We start from the raw sequence: 12,610 nt of genomic DNA, 5'->3' as shown, positions 1-12,610 counted from the left end.
GAAAAGCAGGGCTGCTGTGAACAGGTTAAGTAGGCTTTGCACTTGAAATGTAATCCCAGAGTGTCATGCATGGAAAGTCCTGTATGGATGAGCGTGAGGTCCAGGAGAGGGTTGGAAGCAGAACAATGAAAATATGGGAAAATATTCATCGGATCAGTGCAAAAGCATTTCCTTTAGTCACACTTGGCTGAGGCTTTCCCAGACAGGCTGGAAATTAATACATTGGCTGTATTGTAAATTATTTATAACTTGTTACATAAATAATTATACTTAAGTTAGCTGTTTGGTGAAGTTTATAGTTCAGTGCATGGCAGAGGTTATGTCACTAAATAAACAGGCCTATGTGTTGTTTTTATGAAGCACTGAATGAAAGAGTCATCCAGGTTGCATTACAGAGAGGTGGACCCATTACAGGCTAGGTGGACCCAGCTGACACCTGTCGGTACTCAAAGAAAAATCCCACTCCAAGTGCTTACAACAGCTTGCAGGGCCCTCTGCGATCTGGTCTGAGCCCTTCTCTGACCTCGCCTTCAAGGTCTTTCCTCTGCTCATTTTGCTCCAACCATGTTCCTCTCATGTCTGTCAAACCAACCAGGCACTCTAGGCCTCCACTAGCTGGTGCTTCTTCCAGGGCTGCTCCATATACACATCGTAGCATGGCAAATTTTGTTACCTCCTGCAATTATTGGCTCAGGTCTTACCTAATGATGCTATCCTGACCACTTTCTAAAAAAATAGTAATTATCTTTTGTTTCCAATATTTGATTCCTCTTAATCTATCTCTACTTGTTAGTCGGAGGTGTCTGCTTTCAATATCAGAAATAGTTCTACATTTATTATATTGGTGACTATTTTCTGCATCTCCTGTTCCACAGGGCAGTGATTTGGATTGCCTGGCTCCCTGAAGGATCCCAAGCAGCTCAAATAGTTCATGATATATTGCAGGCATTAAGTAAATAGTTATTGAACGAATGAATAAATATTTAGAGTGGGACTTAGGAGACTTTATAGGCTGCACACTCTCCAGGGATGCTGCGTGTACCTGGGAACTTTCGAATGAAGTTCGATGGGAGAGCAGCCCAATCACAGGGACTGAAATCTGAAAAGAAGAGGCAGTCATGCTGTTAGACTGACCTCTGTCTCCATCTGGCTTTTCACTCTGTTCCTCCTGTGCCTTCAACTGTTCACATTAAAGATCGGGATATCATTTTTGACTGTTCCTTCTCATTCATCATCTATGTGGATCAGTAGCCAAGGTTTGTGATTTTATTTTCCTCTTCCTAATTATTCATGAAGGGGTGTTGACTAGCATCGCTTCTGCCATTTGAACTCAGCATTCCTTCTCACTTTATACTCAACAGTTACTTTGGATGAATATAAAATCCTTGGATCTCACTTTTTTGTTTGAGTATTTTAAATAAATAACTACTTTTTATGGCAAAATATTGCCCTAAGAAATATGATGATAATGTAATTTTCTATCCCTTTTCAAGAGCATGTACTTATTTCTAGACATACAGGGGACTTCTTTCTCTTTTCATCTCCCTGTCTCCTGCCTTTCTTTCCTAACTTCTTTCCTCTTCTCTGTTAATCTAAGTGGGATAAATCTTATATGTTTGTTTTAATGTATGAAGTATTCTTATATTATTAAATATATATTTTAATATTTTGATAATTTTTAAAGTTTTCCTTAATATACTTGAAGGCAGAGTGATGAGGAGAGACAGAAAAGGAGAGGGCTTTAATCTATTGATAATTCCCAAATGCCTGTAACATCAGGGTCTGAGCTAGGAATGTGATCTGGGTCTTCCATATGGTGCTTGGGCATCATCTGTTGCCCCTTAGGCATTTTAGCAGGAAGCTGGATTGGAAGTGGAAGCAGAGCTTGACGTTAGGTACTTAATGGGCTGTGCTACAACAATGTCCCCTAATATGTAGCTTTACATTTTTAACATCTGAAGGAAAGTTTTCCTGATGTAGTTTTGTATTTATTTTATTCTGTGCTTTGAGTGTTTTCCATAGTAACTTTTCTGTGTGAATGTTGGATTATCTTTACCTGTCTTTATTTAACATTAGTCATTTTCTGGTAAATTTCTTTTATCTTGAGGCATTGTTTCTAAAATGATATTTTTAAAAATTTTGAATCATTTCTTGAATTAGGACCATTTTCTTTGTGAGAATGTACGCTTCTTTTCCATTCATGCCTTATATAATATTCTTAAAATCAAACTTTTGAAATAGTAGCTTATGGTTTATAACCTATTTCACGAATACATTTTCCTGGGATTTTCTCTTTGAAGGACTATGATTCTATTCTTTCAAAAATAACTATGTAGGTGACAATATTTCAATAAATTTTGTGGTTCATTTTTAAGTGAAATTGATTTTCATGAGCTTTCAGAGGGACACAAGTTTCAAGAAAATTCTTCTGACTTCATAGAGCTCCCCTCCCTGTCTTTTGTTATGTAGAGACCAAAGATTTAGTGACCTGTTTTCTGAAAGTTCTTATTCTGTTTCCTTCCCTTATGTTGATCTAAATATCTATCTTTCGCCTCTGTTGTACCTATCCTACTCAGTTCTGTTTCTACTCCCAGAAAAGTAATGTGGTACTTGGCTATAGAAGAGGTTCCTGGTGGACCAGGTTGGAGAATTACAATAGGCACCTTGCACCTACGTGATGCTGAAGAGGCCAGCTCCCTTGTAGTTCCAACTATTGCTCTCAAATTTTCATATGGTGCTTCCTGGTAAATATCCAGTGGCTATTTTGGGGTTTTCTTGTTTCATGTTCGTCAGAAACCAGCTTGATACTTCTTCCTCCTTGTTATATGATGATACCAAGGAAATAGTGTAGCTGGTGGTGGTTGGTCTCCACTTGCTTGTATTTTGTGGCTTGTAGAGATACCTTGCCCTCCAGCTGTGTTGTAAATATTACCCAAGGGGGAGCCTGGTTGTGTAGCTGTTCTGTTTTTGTGTGGAGACCAGTAGAGATTTCACACTAAACTGCCAGCGCTCTCTTCTTCCTAGAATTTTCCTCATTTTGCTCGTGATTCAGTAAGAAACTTAGGATGATGTGGTTTTATTAAAATATTAAAACTTAGGATAATGTGGGTTTATTAAAACTTCACTAATAGGGCCAGTGCTGTGGCATAGTGGTTTAAGTTACTGTCTTCAGTGCTGGCATCCTGTATGGGCACTGGTATGTGTCCCGATTGCTTTACTTCTGATCCAGCTCCCTGCTAATGTGCCTGGGAAAACATCAAAAGATGGGGTTCCTACACCCTCTATGGGAGGCCCAGATAAATTTCTTGGATATTGGCTTTGGCCTGGCCTAACTCTACCATTTAACCGTTTAGCAAGTGAACCAGCTGATGGAAGATAACTCTCACTCTTTGCCTGTGCCTCTCTCTGTAACTTTGACTTTCCAGAAAAAAAAATAATTAATTCAAAAATTTTCTAATAGTAACTAACGCGATATTGTTGACCAGGCAATATATAATGTATATGTACATATGGATATAAATATATATGTATATATGAAGTGTCCTAAAATTAATGAAAAACACATATATTATGGAGAAAGAATGCACATATTTTCAAAAATTATCACCAAAATAAATTTCTTGGAAAGATTATTTATTTTTATTTGAAAGGCAGATCTACAGAGAGGAGAGACTGAAAAATCCTTCATCCACCAGTTCACTCCCCAGAGGCCGCAATGGCCAGAACTGAGCCCATCCAAAGCCAGGAGCCAGGAGCCAGGAGCTTCTTCTGGGTCTCCCACATGGGTACAGGTTTTGGGCTGTCCTCGACTGCTTTCCCAGACCACAGGCAGGGAGTTGGAAAGGTAAAGTGGAGCAGCTAGGACACGAACTGGCACCCATATGGGATCCTAGTGCATGCAAAGCAAGGACTTTCGCCACTAGGCTGCCATGCTGGGCCCCCAAATCAATTTACCTCTTAAATCTATTTTGTATAACTTGCTATGCATTAAAATATATATTATACATAATTAAGATAAAATAAAATTTTAAAATAAAAGTTAAACTGACATAATTTAATCAAAAAGTAGGCATTTTGTTCTCTTATCTTTTTCACTGCCAGTGAGGAAATGAGGCACACAGGGCTTCTGTAACTTGCTCAACATGACATTTAGCAAATGGCAGAGCTAAAATCTGAATTCTTGAAGTCTAGAGATCATGCTCAGATAGGAGCAGTAGTGCCCAGCAGAAGGCACAGGGATTCCAGAAAGACCCGCTGATACTTTCGTGGGGAAGTTTCAGTGGGACCTAGAAGAAGTAGCAGTAAGAGAAGTGGTGACTGGGACAGCCTGAGGTATCCTCGTGGAGCCCATGACATAGCCAGAAGGAAGAGCCCTATGTGCCTCATTTCCTCACTAGCAATTCATTTTGGTATAATTAAAAAAAATACACACATGCGTTCTTCATGTGTTTTTCATTCTGGGTAGCAATGGCAAGGCCTGGGAGTGTTAGTAATGTCTGAAGTAACATTGAATTGACATTGAATTCTCCCTTGTGGTTGCTGGATCCATTTTTGGGTGGTGTTGACTATACGCATGTAAAATGAACTCTGGAGACTTCTGGAAATACCTGAGACTTAGGATCCATGGTGGTAGGATGAACTGAAGCTGGGCTGTCTTTTTGTCTCTGTCCCCTAAAGACAAGGCTCACCAGCAGGAGGCTTGGCACTTGCTCACCATCAGCAGTGTTTTATTAAACCAAGTCAACCAGGAATGGCTTGAGAGATGTTAATCTATGTTCTAAACTTTGTGAAACTGGTTGAGAATCTTTTGTAGTTCCTTCTAGTGTCTGTCATGTGGGGACAGACACTTCCACTGGAACTCAGATCTCCCATCAGACATTTCCTGAGACCTGGGGTATTCATAGCCACACGTCTTTAGAACATCACTCACCTGAAACTTCAGGCCAGATGCAGAATTAGAATCGTTGCTAAAGGTCAAGTTCTACCCAACTGTAGTATAACTTGTAGATGACAAAAATGTTTAAAAAAAATATGTGTTATGAAATGTTCCTCTGGTTCTGCTGACATCTGCTTTAAGTTTTCTATGTAAAACCAAAATACTTATCATCATGGTCTTTTTGTTTGTTTGTTTGTTTTTGTGGGATCCAGTTATTTGCCCAATTCTTAAATTTTTATCCCAGGGCAGGGACTCACCTAGACACTGACATTCAGGGCTAAGACAGAACCATTGTGTTCTGAATTGTGATCCCAGAATAGAGGATAAGTGAATTAGGAGGATTCCCATGTGCCAGTTTAAGGCACCTGTGCTCATTTTATGTAAAACACTGCGAGTGCTTAAATTATTTTCAGCTGGCCTGTCCAGGTTTACCATGTTTCCAGGTCAGGGTTACTTGATTTCATGACATATTTGCATTGATATGTTGCATGTGTCAGGCCTTCTTGCTGGTATTGCTGGTGGAGAGGAGACATGGTGGCCACTAAATGCTGTTGGTTGGTAAGCACCCGGTCTCTGGGTAGGTGCCTTTATAGAGTTATGATTCTTCGAAGTCTTACAAGCCTCTCCTTCTCTGTGTTTTCATCTGTTAAATGAAGATGGTCAGAGTGAGTTCCTAGTCAGGTTGATGTGAGAAGAATACAGTGCATGGCCAGGGTATAGTCCTTGGGGGGTCCTGTAAGCATTCAGTAAATACAAGTTCTTATAACTTTACTGTGGCTGTTTTTCATCTACTTCTCCTTATATTTATTGAGCTAAACACTAACTGTTACCAACCTTGTGGTTTATTTATAACTTGGCTGGTGTGGGTGCAAGGCATTCTGGGAGAATGTAGGCTGCCTGTGCGGAATTGACCAAACAATCCATTTTCCTCCCACCTGCTGGTGGACTAGAACCTTCCAATGTAATTACTTCCCCAGTTACTGTTGTCCCTGGACCTGAGTGAGATGTGTGTGCTGGTGAAGATGTGGGGAGTAGACACTGAGTAAGGGTAGGAGAAGGCAGGGAGCCATGAGCTTACCGATCTGCTCTGTTCCTTCATCTCAATATACTTGGTTGCTGCCTGGATGGAACAGGAAGATTCATGTCAACAATATCTAAAAATAAATGTTAATTTAAGCTCATTCTTAAAGGAGCCCAGATCCCGATTTCCCCATTCTGTCTGATCTGTCCTCCTCTCTGAGGCTGTCACTTGGGAATGTGGCTCTTGCAAGTGGATAGTCTGGAGTAGATTCACCCTGGAAGCAGCAACTGTTTTTTGTTTTGTTTTGTTTTGTTTCCTTCTACCTTGTTTCCCAGAGCTTTAGTAATCAGTGACTTACGCATTCAGCCTCTTGTCTCTCACAATGGCACTTGAAGTCCTTGCAAGGGAATATGTCCTTCCCATCTCCATGTATCAAGGCTGCCTCATCCTGCTCTCTACCCTTTTCAGTGTCCCCTTTTAAAGAAATGGACAGGGTGGGGCTAATAAATTACAGAGGTCAAGAGCCGACTTTGGTATCAGAGAGGTCAAGGTTCAGTGTCAATGTGACTACCTGGCTGATTTTTTATTTCTCTGCATCTGCTTTTCCTCCTCTGCAAAATGGGGACACCAATAATACCAACCTCAGAACTGACCTGGAGAATAAATAAAATAATTCATATAAAGTGCTCAGCATGATGCCTGGCACATGGTGTGTGTTCAGCAAATGTTAGCCGTCACTGTATTCATGGTGGTCTTTGAAGGTGTCAAAGTGTTGATGTGACAAAGAGCAGCAAGGAGGGCTGCTTCTGGGCAGCTGCTCTGTGCCATGTGGTGTGTGAGACGCACCCCTTTTACCAGTTAATTCTTCTATGAGCTCTGTGCAGAAGGTTCTGTTAGCTCTACTTCACAGTGGAGCACATCAAGACTCAAATAAATTAAGAAATTTATTCAAAAGACTACTTATGTTGCTAAAAATCAAGGTACTGGTGATCCTGGTTGGGTAGTAAACGGAAGGGGGCAAAGACTTCTGTATCCTGGTAATTATCTTGTTTCTCCATCTGACTTCTGGGCACAGGGAGGGATGACCTCCTGAAAATTTGTCATGCTGCAGCTTGATGTGACCATTTACTCACTTTGATGTATAAATAGTACATTCAGTAAATGTTTCGGAAAAAAGCTCTCCCAGCTTGCCCAAGGTCATACAGGTTACAAGAAACAGAGTTAGATCTTTCTGCTCCCACAGGCTCATGGACAATCTTTGTTGGCTTGTGCTTGGATAAGGTCCTCTTCTGTTCCTGGCTGTGAACTGTAGGGTTGCTCCATCCTGCAGCAGCTCTTGCTCAAGGCCTGTTTGTTTAGATTATCAAGAAGGAGTCATGGTCACCATGAACCAATCAGAGGGCCAGCAAGGAAAGGCTCCCCAAGGTAGCCAAGGACTGAAGGCACAGGAACGGCAGGTCTGCTTGGGATTCAGCCATTGATGGGCTCCAGGATAGGTGATGGAGGTCAATCTGAGAGCAAAATCAGTGGGGTTTGCCCTGTTCCCCTCCCTGGAGAGAACAACTTTTGCCTGCTAGCCCAGCAAAGGTCCCGTTTATTTCCTTCCTCTCCCAGGTCCTTTGTGGAAGGAGCCATCCTCACAATTTCATCAGATTGTACCTGTCTGTTACCTGGAGCATGGGCTTTCTGGGCCTTCCTCCTGTGAGGTTCACCACCAACACCAGAGAGACTGCCAGGCTTGTATTCTGGAAGAGAAATGCTTCCTTTGGGAGAGAATTTCTGCTGGATTCCTATCTATTCTGTATTTTAAAATGAAATTTTAAAACTTTAGGGTAGTTACAGATGTACTGAGTGTTGGAAAGATGGTGCAGGATGTTTGTGTGGCCCTCACCTGGAGTTCGATTGTTAATATTGTACATGACCCTGATACTTTGGTTACAACTGAGGAATCAGCATTGGTCCATTACTGTTAACCCAGCTCAGGATATTAATCTGAGTTTCACTAGTTTTTCAGTGTGTGACTTATTTTTTCAGGATTCCAACTATTTCTTCACATCACATTAACCATCACTTCTTAGTCTTCTCCAGTCTACAACAGTTTTTCAACCTCCCCTTGCTTTTGATGACCTCACACAGCTTTGCGGAGAATCGACCTAGTGTTTTATAGACCATTATTTACTTTGGATCTATCTGATGCCTTTGTCTTGATGTGACTAAAGTTATACATTATACCACAGGCATGAAGTCGACTTCTTATTATATTGTAATCAGGATACATGCTATTAACATGACTTCTCTTTGGTAACCCTCATCACTTAAGATCGTGGCATTCAGATTTCTTCAGTGTAAAGTTACATTATTTTTTCTCTTTGATACTCTTTTCTTTTAAGGTGAGGCACAAAGTATGACCCATGATCAGGTCCCACCCCACTGTTTTTAATCATCAAGTTTATATGATGTAAAGTTTATATGACGTATGTTTATATGACGTAAGTTTATATGACCTCCTCCTGTCCAACACACACACTCATCCGAGTATTTATGCAACTGGTAAATACCCAACTGGTAGGGATGACTTTTTCCTTTGAATTCCTAGAAGAGTTTTCTTCTAAGTGGTAAACACCAACTCAGCATTTGCTCATTGGTTTGTGTATTTATATTTTAGAAAAGAAACTTTTGGTGGTAAGCATTAGAAATTAGCTATTGGATTTATCTCCTTGATCCCCAAATTATCCTGTAGTTTATCATGGAATAACTGAAGTTGTCATCATTAACATGGCCTATGTGCAGTATGCGCCAATCTCTGTGATTCTTGTCTCTAAGTTTCACAATTTGGGAAAAGAAATTGAATTATTGCAGCTTGCTTCAGCAGCCCACCAGCCCTTTAAGCAATTATTATTTTTTTAAAGACTTAAAAAAATTTTTTTGGAAGGACAGATATACAGAGAGGAGGAGAGACAGAAAGGAAGATCTTCTGTCCATTGATTCATTCCCTAAGTGACTGCAACAGCTGGAGCTGAGCTGATCTGAAGCCAGGAACCAGGAGCTTCTTCCAGGTCTCCCACACAGGTGCAGGGGTCTAAGGCTTTGGGCTGTCCTCGCCTGCTTTCCCAGGTCACAGGCAGGGAGCTGGATGGAAGTGGGTCTGCCAGGTTTAGAACTGGCATGCATATGGGATCCTGATGCATTCAAGGCGAGGTCTTTAGCCAGTAGGCCACTGTGCTGGGCTCCCATTAAGCAATTATGACCTGAGATTTTTATTCTGCTTAGACATGGCCACTAAATTTTATCAGATAATCAGTAGGAGGGACTTTTCTTTAAAAAAAAAAAAGAGGGAAAAGCTGAGGCCTGGGCAACCACATAAAGAGTAGCTAATTGAGTTGTCTCTGCTATTGACAGAAGAGGCAGGGAGGGATGTTGGGAAGAAAAAGCAACAGCCATCCACTGCAAAGTGTTTATGGAGCAAAGGAATCACTGAGTAAATGACTAGTATACCTCTTACCTCTTAAGTCAGTTTGTCTCCCAATTCTGTACCCTCAGAACCCAACCCAGTATTTCCATTTTTCATATGTCTTTATTTGCCATATCAGCCTTGGAAGCTCTGGATAGCTTGAGTAATGGAAGTGTATGAAGCCTTCTGTGTAGGTGCAGAGTTATAGCAATAAATACCTGACATTTGGCCAATCATTCCTTGGCACATATTACCTGAGTAACTGATTCATGTTGGGCACAGGTAATACAACAGAATAAGAAAAGGGAGTTTAGTTAGAGTATTTTAAGTTTGTTCAAGGGTATCAGACTGCAAGAGGTTGGTGCAGTTGGAAATAGGTAGGTGGAGTGTGCGTGCAGTGTAGAGGGTGTGTTTGTGTTCATGCAGTATGTTTGTGGCAGGAACACTAAGAACTGGGAGAAGATGGAAGCTGTGGATGTGTTTGGAGGCTGGGCAAAGATCATGGAAGTCTCCTGCTTTAGCCTCAGGAGTTTTTACTTAATGGACTGGAATGTGTTGGGGTGAGTGAGTGTGCTGAGCAGAGGAAAAGCATGTCTCAAAATCTAGGGAGAAATCCCTAACACTCTGGAGAATACGAGTCATTGCTGCTTTAGGAAGTCAATACAGCCATATTTATTGGCTACAATTCTACTTTTGGAGATTTATGTCATTGAGTTGAGATACTGGCTTTTAAAGGCATACGTATGAAGGCATGTACTGTTCATTCTTGATAGTTGTCAAGACATGGGAAAAGATGAATACCCAACAGTGGGAAAATGATTTGATAAATTGTGGTGTATATATAAAGATGAAATAGTCTTTAGACATTGAAAATGTTGTTTTAGAATTCTGTTGACTTGAAGAGATTTTCATGTTATATAAGATCAACGTACAGCAAGATTTGTATATATTATGGTCATATTTCTAAAATAATCAGTGGATCTGAAATCCCAATAAATGTATGTATATTCTTAAGCATAATCTGTGTAAGAATGTGGGGCATGAGCCATGTGGGGGTCGGGTGGGCTGTACAATAGCAGCAAAGTGATGATTAACTATGCAAGACTAGCGTTTGTCTATGAAGAGTGCATGTGGTACACTTCCACCTAGGAGAAGTTAAATATCTGTTCATAAAGGTAGAATAGGAAGCAGAATGCTGTGATTTCACATTTTAGGAGTCTTTCCTCTTTCTTTCTGTGTCTACATACATATATTTAGACAGAAACATGTAGATTTATATATATTAAAGTTCTAAAAAAATATAATAGTGTCGTAAAGGAAGAATGAGAAAGAAGGATCACTAGTGAGTTCTCATTTTTTAACAGTTTAAGAGACAATATCCTGTTATACAAACATGCCCTCTGGTTAAAATATTACATTTAAAACTTTTTATTACATTTTAAAACTTTTATACTCAAACAGTTGTATCTTTCAGAAAGACTTGTTTTATAACTCATAAGGAAACTTTAGCATTTCAAAATCTTTAAATATTTTTCTAGACATAGATATTTAACTTCTCATAAAAATGTGTATGCAATTGCATGTTTTGTATGCTGCTTTCCTTGCTTTCTTTGTACCTATTCTTATTTGCCATAAACTTCTGGAAAGTGATATCTTCACTGTATGTACACTATATAGGCATGCTGCTGTGCCAGAGCTTACTCAGTGTGTGTATTGTTTGATACTTGGGCCTTTTTGACTTTATTGTAAAGATTAAATGCTGCTCTGCAGACTTCATTGCTTATTATTTGTTAGTTTAGTTACCTGTCCTCATGTCCCAGTATTATTATCTGTAAATCAAAGATGAAATTTACTTGAGAAGAATAAGGTTCATGAATGAGAGAAACAATGCCAAACTTCCATAGCAGATGCTTAGCAAACACCAGATGGCTTGGAATTGGAAACTGTGGGAGTTGTGCGGATGCCGATGGTCACTCTGGTGATGTTCCTTGGTTGCAGGCTGCACCTGATGCAGGTGGACTCAGTCCAGCGCTGGATGGAGGACCTGAAGCTCATGACCGAGTGCGAGTGCATGTGCGTCTTGCAGGCGAAGCCCATTAGCCTGGAGGAGGACACACAGGGTGACCTCATCCTGGCAGGTGGTCCCAGCCCTGGAGACCCCCTGCAGTTGCTGCTCAAGAGGGGCTGGGTCATCAGCACTGAACTGCGCAGGATCAGGCAGAAGCTGGCCCAGGACCGCTGGGCTCGTGTGCACAGCATGAGTGTGCGTCTCACCTGCCATGCCCGCTCCATGGTCAATGAGTACACTGCTGCCAGCAGGAGCTCCTCACAGGAAATGGGCCAGGTCAGCTGCTCTGGATGGAAGTGGGTAGCTGTTGGGAACAGGGATGCCTTTGAGATGTCTGGGTCTGAACTGGGTTGAGTCTGAATCTTCCCTGCCACAGAAACCTCCCTGCATCTTCTCTAGTACAGGAGGGGAGAAAGACTGTTAAAATCTGAGGTGATTCCCTGCTAAGTGCTTGGGCTAGGTGTGCTTGCACATCTCATTTATACCATATAACCTGAGAAGTGGGCACCACCACTGTGAGAAGCTACTAATGGTTATATATGCCATCTTTAAGGAAAGATTGCTTGAGTCCAATGGTCAGCCCTGCTGTGTGACCTTGGAAAGTGACCTGGGTCCTGTTTCCTCATCCTATTGGATATGATAGTAGTATTTACTTCACAAATTTGTTGTAAGGACTCCATGAGTTCTCATATATGAACTGTTTAAAGCAGTCGATCGAATATGTTAATTAGGATTGCTGTCTTCATTTTATAGATGAAGAAACAGAGCTCCAAGAGGCTAAGTAACTTGCCCAAAGTTAAGGCACTGGGTGCCGTGAGCAGGCTTCAGCTCAAACTTTTCTGGTTCCATGGCCCATGGCTTGGAATCTTCTCAGAGCTCAAAGGGAGCCCTTGACGTGCCTCACCTCCACTGTTATTACATCATGTTTTCACCTTAGTGTTCGCCCTTGGCTTCAGACTTTTCCTGGCTCAGTTTTGCAGACAGTAAACTTCTAGTCATGCTTCAGAGCCCCTTTTCCTGAAGCATCCGAGACCCCCTGGCCTACTGAATCACTCAGTTTGATTTTGCTGGGGGTTTCTGAAGCAGCTGACAGTGATCTCTTGCCACCTCATTGCGCCACATTCTTTCTAGTGT

General features: G+C 41.1%; 1 protein-coding gene across 2 annotated transcripts in view; it reads left to right on the top strand.

Moving 5' to 3' along the window:
- INSC (INSC spindle orientation adaptor protein) overlaps positions 1-12,610 on the top strand; it is an 82,369-nt gene that overhangs the window by 13,911 nt on the left and 55,848 nt on the right. The window contains exons 1-2 of one of the 2 annotated variants that reach the window (XM_058663331.1): positions 1,083-1,256; positions 11,407-11,752. In XM_058663331.1, coding sequence (XP_058519314.1) covers positions 11,417-11,752 — 336 coding nt within the window. In that variant the 5' untranslated portion in view covers positions 1,083-1,256; positions 11,407-11,416. Of the gene's footprint in view, positions 1-1,082; positions 1,257-11,406; positions 11,753-12,610 lie in introns of those variants that run through there. The other variant, XM_058663330.1, reaches the window with a different exon arrangement.

Source organism: Ochotona princeps, chromosome 4, assembly GCF_030435755.1.
Source record: "Ochotona princeps isolate mOchPri1 chromosome 4, mOchPri1.hap1, whole genome shotgun sequence".
NCBI lineage: Eukaryota > Metazoa > Chordata > Mammalia > Lagomorpha > Ochotonidae > Ochotona > Ochotona princeps.
Note: the sequence above shows the minus strand (reverse complement) of the source record. Positions and strands in the feature narration are given on the sequence as shown.